Raw genomic sequence first — 14357 nt, 5'->3', positions numbered from 1 at the left:
TGATAATGCTGTTTATTTGAATGTGCAATTTGATCGGATACCGTATGTTCCCTTCTTATTTCTAAATAAATTTCTGTTTAGTAATTTGTAAGCTTGTATGGAAAACCTATACCTGCTCAATGTACTGAATAAATGCTTATGATGTTTGTTGTTTTTTCTGTTCGCTAAAAGAGAAATGTTTTTAACAGACAGCATTCTACAATACCTGCACAGGTACACCACAGCACACCATCTATCTATTATTTTACAGAGGTCACAGTCAAACATTAAGTTACTGTAAGATGCTTGACCAGCTGCTACAGCTGCAGCTGAAGGGAGTCAGTTTGTTGACATTGGCCAGAGTTACTGTATCAGGGCATTATCCTGCTGCATTATAACATCAGACCCTAAATGACCAAACTCCATGGAATACTTCCAGACTTACCATCTCACAGCTGTGACCGGTGATTTCTATTTTTTCAGTTCCTTGAAGAAACACCCATCCAGCAGACAGTCCATTACTCGTGAAGAGCAGCAGACAGCTAGGCTTCAACTCCTGGTGTCAGCTACATTAGATTCAATTGGAGACCAGGTTCAAAAGTGTTATGTACCATGGGCATATTATTTCTTATACTGACAGCTTAAAGCAAATAAGTGCGTTACGATGTGATTCCTTGTTACTTTATTTATTGAAAACCCATACCCTTTCATGTTCAGGAATAACTCTGTGAGAGTCATTTTTTAGTATCTGTTCAACTTTCTGTATTTGAACTTGTGTATGCTATATTAAAAATAATACAGCTATTTACTGTTTATATTGCAGAGCCAATGCTGTTGAAAATCGTTACTTTAACACTGTAACAATTTGCTCTTTATTCAATATGTTCCAACAAGGTATCATATATAGTAGTAAGTACGTATATCATATACAGTCTTGTAAGGTTCTCCAATTGTTCAAAATGACTTGAAATGATTAAGGCTGAAACTTCAAAAGAAACAGGATTACTGGTATTGGAAAATATTAACTATAGTATTTTGATTTCTAACTAGATTATTTGAACTATAAATATGGACTATAATTAAATATGTAAAAGAAACTATTTAAAAGTGTGTAAATGGTACAGGCTCATGAGCAAAGTCAGATATTGTAACTAGACCACTGGCTCCAAATCTTGGTCTTGGAGGAACACTGCTGGTTTTTCATTCCAGTTGAGCTCTAAATCTAAAGTTCTAATTGATAACTTAATCTTTTTGCTCTTTTGAACTTTTATTTAACATTCTTCTGCTACTCCTGAGTGTACCATTCAAGGGTATCATTTCCAACACCTTCAGCATACAGAACAGAACACATCCTCTCCTCAACTTGCTTGCCAGTACAGCTCTTACGAGCTGATCAATTAGGATAACCCGACATAGATGGGAAATTGTGCTGTATGACACTCCCACAAGTAGGCAGAGTTCTGAAACTTGGTAGGTAGTAGAGGGTTGATACCAATTAACAATCCCATTTGACCTTTAAAGAGCTGAAAGCACATGTATAAGTATGACCCAGATAGAAAACTGAAACCAGTTAGCCTGTGATTAAGATCTCAGCAGGGGCTAAAACTAGGAGACACGGTGTTCTTCCGGGACTTCGGCTAGGATCCACTGATGCGTTAAATGTCCACATCAATATCGTATACATCTTGACAGGACTGATGTCAGATGCACATCAAAGTCTGGCATAAGATGATGGTCTTAACATGGCAGGAGGCTTCAGGCCGTTCTGAACTGTTTTCTGGGGAATTAAATGTCATTCAGTTTATCACATGGGAAGATGTCAAGTTTTCCTTTGTGTCATACCAAGATGTTGTCATTTCAGAGATCATTCTGAATAATCCTTTATGTAGTTTATGTGGCTACTTAGTTATGAAAAATTATAGAATAAAACATACACCCATGAATTGAACCCTTGTTTTAGACACTTTTACTTACTTTGTATAAGAAACAAATGCACATCTTAGTTAAAAGATGTTACAAAGACTAAAAAGTTACCATCATAAACTTACCATCTAAATTTCTGAGTTTAAGTTCAAAGCGAAGTCATTTGCTATGAGGCAGGGATGACCTGGATAATACTATGTCAGACATAGTGCGCCAGAACGCTCACCACACACCAGCTATCAGTGGGGAGGAGAACAGAGTCATAGAGCAAATTCATCGATACGGATTATAAGGAGGCCATGATTGGTAAAGGCCAATTTGGCCAGGACGCTGGGATAACTCCCCTACTCTTTTCGAAAAATGGCCTGAGATTTTTAATGATCACGGAGACTCAGGACCTCGGTTTTATGTTTCAGCGCCTATTTTACAGAATAATATCCCTGTCACTATACTGGGGCATTAGGACCCTCACAGACCGCGGGGTGAGCGGCCCTACTATCCCCACTAACACCATTTCCAGCAGCAACCTGAGTTTTTCCCAGGAGGTCTCCCATTCAGGTCCTGACAAGGCTCACACCAGCTTAACTTCAGTGGGCTGCCAATTGTGAGCTGCAGGGTGATATGTCGGCTGGAAAAAAAGACACTACGCCATCATGCTGTCCCCTGAACTTAAAGCCCACCCTAGAAGTCCTTTCTTTAGTCTTTCTGGTCCAAATCATTACAAATCAATCCTGAATCAATGTGTCAAGTTTTATTAACAGCTCTCCTAGAAAGTTAAAAGACCCACTAAAAGTCATATTGATTGTATTTAATAAACGTCTCCTCCTCCACACTCTGGCCCTCCTGTAGGCGTGGAACAGGCTGAAGAGTGACTCATCCATGAAGATGACCTGATTCCACTGCTGACGAGTCCATCGCAGCCTCTGTCTGGCCCAAGCTAGTTGGGTGAGACATCTAGGAGGTGTGAGCAGAGGGGCTCTGACAGGTCGCCTTGCTCTAAGGAGAGCAGCACGGAGCTTACTGTGCTGTCACTGATGCAGGCATTGTGTCTGCCGGCAGTTTCAGCAGAAGTAAATGTGGAAGATCTGAAATGATCTCTCAGATGGACCAGTCTGATGTGTCGGTCCTGCTTTGGTTTGGTCACTCGAGGGCGACAGGATCTTGGATGGTCATCTGTCCTGCTGGTCAGCTGAAACCTTCTATGCAGTCAAGACACAGCGGAGTGGCTTACTCCATAGTGCCTGGCAATCCTGCCACATGACGTGCCTGCCAGCAGCATGCCAATGGCCCTCTCCCTTGCTTCTGTTGACATTCGAGGCATTATGGAATGAACAGAAAAGTATGGCCTTTTTTTTGCAGTGACCTACTGTAAGCTTTGAATTAAGGCCCTTTTAAAGGTGACCTGATCAGGCATTGTTCCACCTGGACCTCGTTGGGTAAAATGTGCACCTAACGAGCTTTCGTGTGATTGGCAATTTGCAATGCCTCACTGCAAAAACTGTATTGCTGGTCAGAGGGCTTAAAACAAATTGAAAACTTTTTGTAAAAGTACATAAGCTATAACTATAATATTCTCATTCCAGAAATGTTGCGTTTCTTTTTTCCATTAGTATATATAGGAGATATAGAAGACCCCACTTCTTCCACTACTGAAATGCAGCTCCCACCTGGCTGATGGAATAGAGACGAGATAATTTGTTTAACTAATTACTAAGGAACTTGTGATAAGTTGCACAAACCCTGTGGGCAATTTTCCCTTGATTGTGAAGTCAGTTATGTTTTGTATTACTGTATTCCTAGAAGATGTGTTTAATATGCAATCAATGTGACAGACAAAGCTTCAATTAACATGGAATATCAGCCTAGCAGAAAGTAAAATATTTTAATGCACTTAGTATGTGAGAGTGGCAATCCAACAATATGAAAATACATCAAATGTCACTCAAAGAAAAGCAGATATTCAGAACTACACAATCTATAGTCTGTATATGTATTGCCCATATTCATCTAATTGGATGACCTACATTATCCTAAAAGAAAATAAACACCTCTGTAGAAAAAAAATACAAGAAAGCTTTTCCTTACATTAAAAGCATAAGCATTGTGTAACAGAAATTTAAATGGACTATATTGAGAAATCTTTGTTTAGATTATGTATTTTTTTAACTTTATAAAACCCCTAACTCCTAATTAACCTGTAAATGTACAGCTTAGACAATAGGCTCGGTATCTCACACCCATCAAATAAAATTAAATTAACTAATTTAATTAACACTCATGAAATTAAATTAAATTTAATTGCTAATTAAATTCTGATTCGTGGCATTTTTTGATGATTAAGGCAACTTCCGCTACACATTGTCTTATGAAGATAAGAGAAGTGTGTCAATGCTTCAGTCCGACTGGACAGGACACTCCAGTGCCGCCCAGTCCGCAGTAGCCTCCTGGGTTCTTGCTCAGGTACTGCTGATGGTAATCCTCAGCATAGTAGAATTCTGGGCCTTCGCGGATTTCAGTGGTTATTTGTCCATAACCATTTTCAGTCAAGACCTGTTAAAAACAGAGCAAAATTGGAGGTCTTTCTTTTATCTAAGCAGCAGTAATAAACTGAATATTGAAATACAGACATAGCCATTTTACATTTTACATGTAATAGTTTAAAACCTGAGCAATAGTTTTCTCCTGCCCTCCCAAGTACTGGTACCTACAGTATTCAAAGACTAGTGCCCTGACATTTAGACAGTCCAGGGCAGAGAGCAAAAGAGCTAACAACAAAAAAGCATGTGGAGGCTAGGGACGAGAAGGTGAATACAAAGATATGGAAATATAGTAACACAAGGCTTCAACAGTACCGACTTTAGTAGAGACTAAATTGATCAGTGAGTGGATGCCTAGGGTCTCAGCTGGGAAAAAAAAAGATCTTGTGACTATGGTTGCAGACCACTGCAGCACTTGCTTGAAAGTCTTTCCTTTCTGTTTATTTTACATGGCAGTTTTTTTAATGGTTACTATCTGCTCAATTTTTTTGCAGTGAAGAATAAGGCGTGTTTTTTAACAGCACCATATTTAATGTGTTCTCGATGCTTATCTGGGTACGTGACTTTTTTCACAAGTACAATGGGTTGGGAAAGCACTGACGCAGAGAAAGAATTAGGTCATTATCACATCTAGGGCCTGGCTAACAAAAAAGCTGACAGATGTCTGGCTTCATGATCCAGATGTGCAGTGTCTTTCCCCAAAGCAAAATGGTTGCATCCCACAAGCCACTGCAGCATGGCTGAAGGCCAAAGGCATGCAAGAAAGTGTTTCATCTCAAAATATTTTCACTTGTGTAAAATGAGATTGATAAGTTAAGCCTTAACCTTAAGTACCATCCAGCTATGAGAGAATATCTCACACCCTAAAAAATAAATTATCCACATCTGAATACATGTGGCTTCTTTTTATATGGGTGTCAAATGGACTTTCTGGTTGCAACTGGTGCAGATCAGTATTGGTCTTTGTCCATACTTCTGTTGCAGAGCCTTCTTCTTTCAGTGTCAATAATTTGCTCTATTTCCATTTCTATGATAAGTAATTTCATGTATACAGTATGTGAGTATGAGTAACTTTACATGGTATACTGACAAATTTAAATGTATTCACGCCCTTAACAAACATAACCTAAAAGATGATTTAGCAAAGAGAATATAATTTGTTTTAACAGTCAAAAAATCAAAAGTGATAAGCTTAACATTATGTGAAGATGTGTACTGAATATGTCAATATTATAACTGTATAAAATAATTATATTTCTAAATGAACAATATTCAAAAGTATTCATACCCTATAAATACACCAAATAATTAGAAACACAGAGAATAATTGCTGTAAATCCTTCAAAGCATATAAGGGATTTGGTAATTTCACAGACCCTCAGAAAGTTTTATAAGGTTTTATAAACTTTCTGATTGCCATGGGGTATTAAAGAAAGATGAACATAGAAACATAACTGTCACTAGCTGAGAGCTGTGTTTTGTTAAATATCATACACCTCACCTACCCAGTTTCTACTGTGGTGCCCATCATGAAATCATTCAGAGATAATGGTGTGAATGGTACTCCATCAGGAAGAATGTTGACCCATGTGTGCATTAGAAAAGTGCTTTGGTTTGAGAGGCTAATTGAAACCAGCAATTAGGAATCCTAAAAAACCCATGGCATAATCAAGATACAATGGGCTTGAGACTACTATTTGAGGCTGACCTCTTGAATTCAGGGTCTGTGGCCAAGTCCCATGGTAACACAACAAAGAAGAGACATGATTATGCTAAACAGCAATTAACTGACTCCTAGGTCAAATGTGTCCATGTGATCTACTGTAGCTGAATTAAACACAAATTGAGTTTTTAAATACTTTCACCACCAGTATGATTAACACAGAAATCTGAAGATTATGAAAAAAAATAAGGTAATCTCTTCTGTGAATTATACCTTCAGATACACCAGGACCAGGATTGGAAAAACTTGTCTATACAATAGATTGTTCTGCTTTCAGCATTATGAAACAGCTAATTAATACATCTTCACATAATTTATAATGACTGTTTATTCTTAAAACATGCAAAAGTATAACACTCAAAATTGTTCCCTGTAAGACGCATTTTGACAGATTTGTAATTTATACACACGGTATTAAAATCCATACAAATCTTTAGGGCTTTTTATTTGTATTGAAAAAATACGTGTATACTATAACTTGTAAATAGACTAGCTGTAGCTTTTAAGGGTAAGAATACATTATTGAGACTGTCTTTTTAATTTTTTTTTCTTTTTAATTTCTGTATGTGTACATACAGTACAATGATATCTTTAATGACATCTCTCCTTAATTCTTGTTGGTGTTTTTGCAAATACATTCAACAATTTATGTCTATTGTTTTGTGCTTATTGTCTGAGTTTGGGAAATTACCCAAATTTGCATAAAACCTGAAGTACCTACAGTGGGCACACACTTCCTCCTCACTCTAAAATTCTCTATATACAGTACACTGGAATATTTACACAGAAAGACACTCAAAGTCATATTTGATAGCCTGACCTCAATAGCCTTCTAGCATTTTTTGACTAAATTTGCCTTTTCTGGGTCACACAACGATGCACAAAATATTTGGATCAAAAGTAGACAGAGGCACACTGTCACATGGCACAGCAACACAAGTGTTAGTCAGAAGAAGTCAGGCAGCTTCTAACAAGTCTTCTTTATTGTCTGATTCAATTTCAGATTAGTGCTATGGATGTTTTACAGCAGGTAGTGTCAGGAAAAGGAGTTTGTCAACAGTCTGAGATACAGTACTCCGTGTTAAAACTTTTTCAGCTTTAGTTTGAGCTCTTCAAAATTACTAATTGTTCAAATGATTGTGGTAATTAAAAAGACACAGAAAACCATTTAAGGGGAACTGGTTCTACCACTGAATAGCATTTTATGTATTAAGTAGAGAAAAGGCCTTGAATCTATCTACAGTATGTGCAATAAACAACAGGACTGAAAATACGGTATCTTTCAAGGCCTCAACAAATGCTACCTTTCTGTCTTCAGACAAAAGTGTGCCTGAAAGAGGGCCAGAAACTATAGTTATCAGTGCAATAAACACTTGGTAGGACTAGCCAACAAAAGTATTTTTGTAGAAAACAACATTTTGAATAACAGAAACAAGGTCTTCTTAAGTTATCAGAAGTCCAATATAAAGAAAACATCCAATTACAGAACAGTGCTTGCAAAAGTATCCCTGCCTATTAATAATTTACTAATGTTTAGTAAAATAAAGAATATTTGTGACAAACAAAGCCACTAGGCTCATCTCATTCATTTTGTAAATGGTAGATAGTTAAATTAAGGATTTCATCCGACTATTTTTTTAAAGGAAGCTAATGTAGCATACAGTATTGGCTTCCAACGATGTGGATAGGTAGCGTTTTCCATCTTCCACAACTCAAAATGTAGCTTCAGAGTTTACTAGCCCAGTGAATTTAAACCTTTTTTCAGCTTGTAAGTTGTGCGGTTTAAAGGTAATGAAATCAGTGCACATAGGAAATTGAACTGCGCACAAAAATTAGATTCCAAAACAATATGATAATAACATAAAAACAAACATGGTCGGCAATTGAAAAATGCAAAATTGACCACGTGAGACTGGCTGTGTGCATTATTATTGCTACTCGATAATCGATATCTATGCTCTTGTAGTCTTGTACTGTACCTCACTGCTCATGCTCGCTCCACACTCAGTCTCTATGACTGGACTGGTTCAATCGCTGTCCCGGTCTTTTGGATCTCTACGCTTCTATGAGAATGACTATATTAACATATTAACAATTTATATTAACATATTATATTAACAATTTCAGGTTTACAATTTTACATACACTCAAATTAGTGCGCACAAGTTTTTGTCACTGGAAAAAAAACTGCACAACTTTAAATTCTTTAAATTCTGGCCAATCTTTGATTTTATGCATCTTTTTGTAATGACCCCTGTTGCTATTTTTGCGTCATCCCTTCTCCCTATTTTTAAATAATGTGAAAATATACAGTATCTAGATTTCTAACTAGTGTATATCAGAATATAAGCCATGGATGTAGATCTTGACTAGCAATGAATCTAAAAAGTCCCTTCTAGGAGGGAAGTCCAAATATATCAAAAGCTTTAATGTTATGTCCAATATCAGTTTCTTGTTCAAAGAATTCATGGTAGCACAGAAGTTCTATTTAGGTTATAAATCCTGGTTAACTGTCTCTTAAAATACTGTTGTTTTCTAAGTAATCTAATCTATTTTATCATCTCCATAACTTCAGAAAAAAAGCAGGAGTAAGTCTATAGTCTATAGTTCCTGGTTCCGTTTTGTCTCCCTCTTTTACAAATTGGTGTTACATTTGCAATTTCTAATTTTGGGGTACCAGAGGGGTGTATGAATAACACCTCTCATTTCCTTTAGTATGCCTGGGAAAACACCGTCAGTCCCAGGCAAGTGATCAGACTTTATTAGTGCTATCCTCTATGGAACCTCTGAGTCAGTTATGTTAAAATCACCCAATACTACTTGAGCTCACTGTAATGCATGCTTATCTTCTATTGTAAAAACCTGACAAAATTATATTAATAAATATGTAGTAAAAAGTAAACAGTATTTGTTTATCATCTTCTATTATTTAAGTCCTATTATCTTATAATTTGTTTTAAACAGCCTTTTACTATTACTTGTTCAGCAAGTAGCACTAAAAATGCTTCACCTTATTTTATGTCTCTATTACAATATTCTTTTTTGTCTCTTCTTGAGATTCTAATTTTTTAAAAGCTGTGCTTGAAACTTGGTATACATTTTTCTATCTTTGAATGCTGGCATCTTTAAGATGGTTTAGTACACTCTCTTTCTACTATTAAACCATTTAAGCAATATTTTCGTTGAACATAATAAGGGACAAAAATTACTTTTCAGCATTTAATATTAGGTTTCTAATGTATGATCATCCTTCTTCTTTTGACTTTGAATCAATTTTTTCCTAGTTTACCACATCTAAGCTCTGCCTCATTCCATCAATATACACCTTTCTCAAAATCTAACTGCTAATTTTAGATTAAATATTTTAGATATTTAACAATGTATCAAAAGATACAGTACCATATTATGGTCACAATTCCCAAGTGGTTCTATAATATCTATTCCTTTGATTGATTGTACCAGAATTAATTATACCCTGGTTCTTTGAAAATATCAGGTACAGTACATAAAAATCATTTAGTATTTCAACCATATCAATTTCAGCGTCAGTATTCTCTTTGATAAATTCCCAAATTGTGCATGGAAATTGAAATCTTCCAGTGATATAACATCACTTCTGTTACATAATTCCCTAAACTCACAATACTGCTTTTAGCTATGTCTGCATTAGATTATCTATATAGTATACACCTAGTTTTTAGAATTCCTGTTTTGTAGTTTAATCACTCTCTTGCTTCAGATCTCTGTCTTGCTGTTTGTTTTTGACAGTCACACACCTCATACAGTAGTTCCCATCATCCTCTCCTTACCATTTTCAGCTATTCTAATGCCATAAGATCCTGAATGCTTTCCAGAAAGCTAGAATAAACACAAAACTATTAATGCTGGCAGTGTAATTTTAGACCTATCTATAATGAAATTCACAGAGATTGGTCTCAGAGCTGCTGCTGCACAGTGTTTGGGTCAATTCTGGCTTCAATTGCTCGAGTCTATCCTAGGGTACTTTTTGTGTGGAGTTTGCATACTCTCCCTCTGTTCACTTGTTTTGAAAGCTGTGAGTCTGCAGAAAATAAAAATGCATGTAATAAAAAATAGGTGTGTGATTTCAGTTGCATATTTTGTAATGTGCACAACAAGTACCGCTGAGCCCCTTCACATATAAGAGGCACCTTCTCATAATGCATTAAGCTTCAAATGTGCAAAGAAGCTCTTTTATAAGATTCTACAGGCAAAGAGGGTCTTGAGTTTCTTACCTTGAAGCCTCAGGATTGTATTATGGTTTTAAATGCTGCTGGAATAGAACAGCTATTAGTTGTAAACAAAACTACTCTGTGACACCAAATACACAAGCTCCAACACCCTTTATTGTCGAATTAATTTTTTCAGAACACTACCAATTATGAACCTAGGCTTGAAGAAGGAGTGAACACTCGTTCAAAAACCAAGAACTCCACGTTCCAAAACTCTCTCCCCATTTGTGCTTGGAGATGTGTGAAAGGAAAACCTGTTCTGTGAAGGAACCTGCCAGCTACCTAATTTCACTGACCATCTGCTGTGAACCAAGTGAGCACCTGTCAGGAGCATCTGCTGGAGACAGGAGCTAGGTAGCAGTAAATCAATTTTACCCCCAAGGCCAAATTCTTTTAAAGGCATATCATGCAATTTCGAATTCTTTTAACATGTTACATTGGAGTTTTAAATGTTCAGCAAAAAAAAAGGCTGAGAAAAGAGTCATTAAGAGCCTATGTTTCTATCATTAGTAGGCTACTGCCTTGCCAACAAATTCATTAAGATGAGCCTATTTAAATATTTTTAAACACAAAATATGCTTCAACATTCCAATAAAGGAAATAGATATAACATGCTTTCATCTGTTGAAAGCTGAACTGAGTGAAAACCTGTGAGGAAATTTCAGTATTCTACAGTGGCCATGTGCACAGTGCTATGCATTCACTTTAACTACATGACATCTAGTTAAGTACGTGACACAGATTTTGGTACTTTATATTTTTTCTCGTGGCACCACCAAATAATTGTTAAAATATGTATATTTAAATGCAATGCTTTTAAAAGAAATCAACTATCAAATTATAAAATTCTCAGAATGTATAGTATTGTCCTTATATTATTGGTGATTGTATCAAATCAAATTAATTATTATAACACAAAACTACATATTCTGTAATAAATGATACATTACACTGATGTCAAAATAAATAGTCAAAATGTAAAGAACTGAATGTAGAAAGCACTGCAGAAACCTTTTTATTGCAAGTAATATCATTGTGATTACAATTATATAAGAACACTAAAAAATCTAAAAGAAATCATACTATGAGAAGAGGAACTAAAACGAATGTTTCCTATAAAGGTACATTTTGATTTGCAAAGAACATACAACACTGAATACTTTTTCTTCACCTGCAGCAGGATGCAAGCTAATTTCTCATTCAGAAGCCCCATCACTCCAAGTTGTGTTTTCTGAAGTTTGGTACATTCAATAAGATAGCCACATAGCCATATAGATAAATGAAATGTAACCATGAGCTTTTCACAAGTGGTTGCATTCTGAACAAACTGCAGCCATGTTGGAAAGTAAACAGAGCAATGCATTACAATAAACTAGTCCTGAGTTGACAAATGCATGAACTGACCTATTGAACTCTACCAGCTGAAGACAAGGACATAAACCAGCAATATTACACCAGTGAAAAAAGACTGTACTAGTAACACATGAGCCCCAAAGTTTCGAGATAGATAAAAAGGTGTTGCTGTTGATATTAGTGTTATCAAAAAGCATGTCTGCTCAATTGCTAGCCAGGTTTCCATTACAGAATGTCAGATCTATCAGAATTTAACTATAGGAGTTAAAGAAATGTGAATTTAATCAGGATAACTATGAAAATTCATTATAAGCCATTGAATAACTTGACCTAAAGGCAGCATATATGTTATAAAGTAAGGATCCCAAAACAGAATTTTGTAGCACATCAGAAATAATTAATCCGGAGTCAAAAGAAAAATGATATAAAGAGACTAAATGGCATCTATTGAGCAAATATAATCTATACCTTTCAAGGGCAATGTCTGAGAGACCAAGTCTCATCCAAACATCCATATAAATACTTCAAAGGAAGTGAAAAAGTCTGTGCATGACTGTTAATTTGCATATGCTTGACAGGAGACAGAATGAATGATGCAAACATTCCCATTGTCTGAAGCCCCTTCCTTACTTTGGAAAGACATGTTTTCAAAGGTGAATGAACTGATGTAAAGGGTCATATCTATTATTCTAAATGTAAAAAAATGGGCCCAGGGCTCTTTAAGGCACACAGTATCCACATCCTACAGTACCATCCATTCACTGCTTACAAAATAAATAGATGAGAAATAAAGGTCTTTAACTTTAATAGATGTAAGAGGTGAGGGGGTGGCTAAAATTTAGTGAATAGTAAATGTCACAGTTTGTCGTAGCATGATTCGAAGAGACCACTAGATGCAATGTCAAATGACCTTTTTGTGCATAGGCTATTTTACAAAGACAACTTTCTCACTCACCTTTCTTTGAGTAAGTGAAATGAATTCAAGTTATGCAATCTTATTTCTCTATAATCTAACTCTTAGGATCTACTTCTTCTCTGATCAAAAGAAAGTTAATCTTTTTTATCCATTGCCTCTGCTTAGTCATGAATAAATAATCCCACAAATGTAGAACATAACTCAAAATTCAGGACAACATTTTAAAGCTTGTGTATGTGTGGTTCAAAACATTGAAAAAAATCAACTTTTGATATTTATGACTGATTTAATACAATTGCTACCAATTCAGTAGGGTAACCACATATTTTCTCAGTGAATTCCAAGGCACTAAATGGCATGAAACTCTCATTAATAAAATATGTTGTTTCTTGAATAAATTATAGGCATTTGCAAATACTGTCTATACAGCATTTTATACAGCTCTTTACACATCAGCTCTGGCAAACCTTATGCTATTACTTTCCCCTCAGAAACTGTCGCTATGTACTAGGGCGTAACTGTCATTTTATAGAGGCTGAATAACTCAGCATGGCTGCTCAATCGGTATCTAACAGGAGAGTGAGCTTTCTGCTGAAGAAATGCCAAGCACCCTGCTGGCATGAATCCAAGCTGGCACAGGGAGATACGATTGAAAACGGGCACTTGCTGCTGCTACACTAAGATGTGCTATTTGTAACTTTCACATTGTGTCAGCTAGACACTGCTTTTACAGGATGTGGTCACCAAGGAGACCAGTTTTGCACTACAGGCTAATACTACACATAACGCTATGGTCAAAGAGTGGAGAAAAACTCGAAGGTATATGGCTTTTTTCACTTATAAACTGGAAATGGGAACCGGTTCAGTTATAAACTGAAAAAATGTAAATTTTGAAATTAAACACATTCAAGATAAAAGTGAAAAAATCTTTGCCAAAAGGGCAGGCTGGGTTCTGAAATCAAATGACTGAACCAAATTGAATTGCAGATTACTTGTGTGACTTGACTTTCCTGATCAATTGCTATGTGCCACTTATTGTTTAGTGCTTACAGCAAAGCGTACCTCAAACATTCTGCAGGTGAGGTAGACTAGGGTAGCCTCCTCCTCCTCCCTGCTTCTCTCAGGATGTGGATGCACTGGTGGCATGAGAGTGAGACCTACTGAGTCGAGTCGTTAAGGCTTGAATGCACTAAATTCAGGTCAGGACTCAGGTAGCAGCCCTTTGCACTGCTTTAATGTGTTAAACCAGGTCACTGAATCAGGAATCTTGCGTGTCTGAGGCATTTGGTGCTATAGCAACTATGCAGGAAACATCAGAGGTAAAAAGAGAGTTTGATCAAATGCTGCGTATTATTCTGTTCCCTAGGTTACAGCAACTTAGCTATATATGGGACAAAAGGAGGCACCAAAGCTAGGCTTGAGAAAAGATCAAAGGCAATTATAAAAATTGGCAATGTTAAGAGCAGTAAGGGAAAGGCCTGGATAGAGACAATACTCAAACTATATATTGAGCTTGTTATGGTGGTATTGCTCGCCTGCATTTTTCTGAGTATTAAAACCCCCATATTTACAGTATGTACATGGTTCATTTAGAATGTACTCTATGAATCAGATGTAAATGTTTGTAAAAAAACTGAGGTTGAATCCAGAGCCACACACACTACATAATGAAAGGC

The 14357-nt window shown here is 36.3% G+C and overlaps 1 protein-coding gene across 2 annotated transcripts in view; it reads right to left on the bottom strand.

Annotated features, from left to right (window-relative positions):
• Positions 1 to 3765: 3765 nt before the first annotated feature.
• The window catches only part of msraa (methionine sulfoxide reductase Aa), a 100264-nt gene continuing 89672 nt past the window's right edge, over positions 3766 to 14357 (bottom strand). For both annotated transcript variants that reach the window (XM_006625759.3, XM_069179685.1), the window contains exon 6: positions 3766 to 4452. In XM_006625759.3, the coding sequence (XP_006625822.2) occupies positions 4288 to 4452 (165 nt within the window). In that variant the 3' untranslated portion in view covers positions 3766 to 4287. The remainder of the gene's footprint in view (positions 4453 to 14357) is intronic.

This window comes from Lepisosteus oculatus, chromosome 2, assembly GCF_040954835.1.
Source record: "Lepisosteus oculatus isolate fLepOcu1 chromosome 2, fLepOcu1.hap2, whole genome shotgun sequence".
Taxonomy (NCBI): domain Eukaryota; kingdom Metazoa; phylum Chordata; class Actinopteri; order Semionotiformes; family Lepisosteidae; genus Lepisosteus; species Lepisosteus oculatus.
This window is presented reverse-complemented; position numbering and strand designations above follow the sequence as displayed.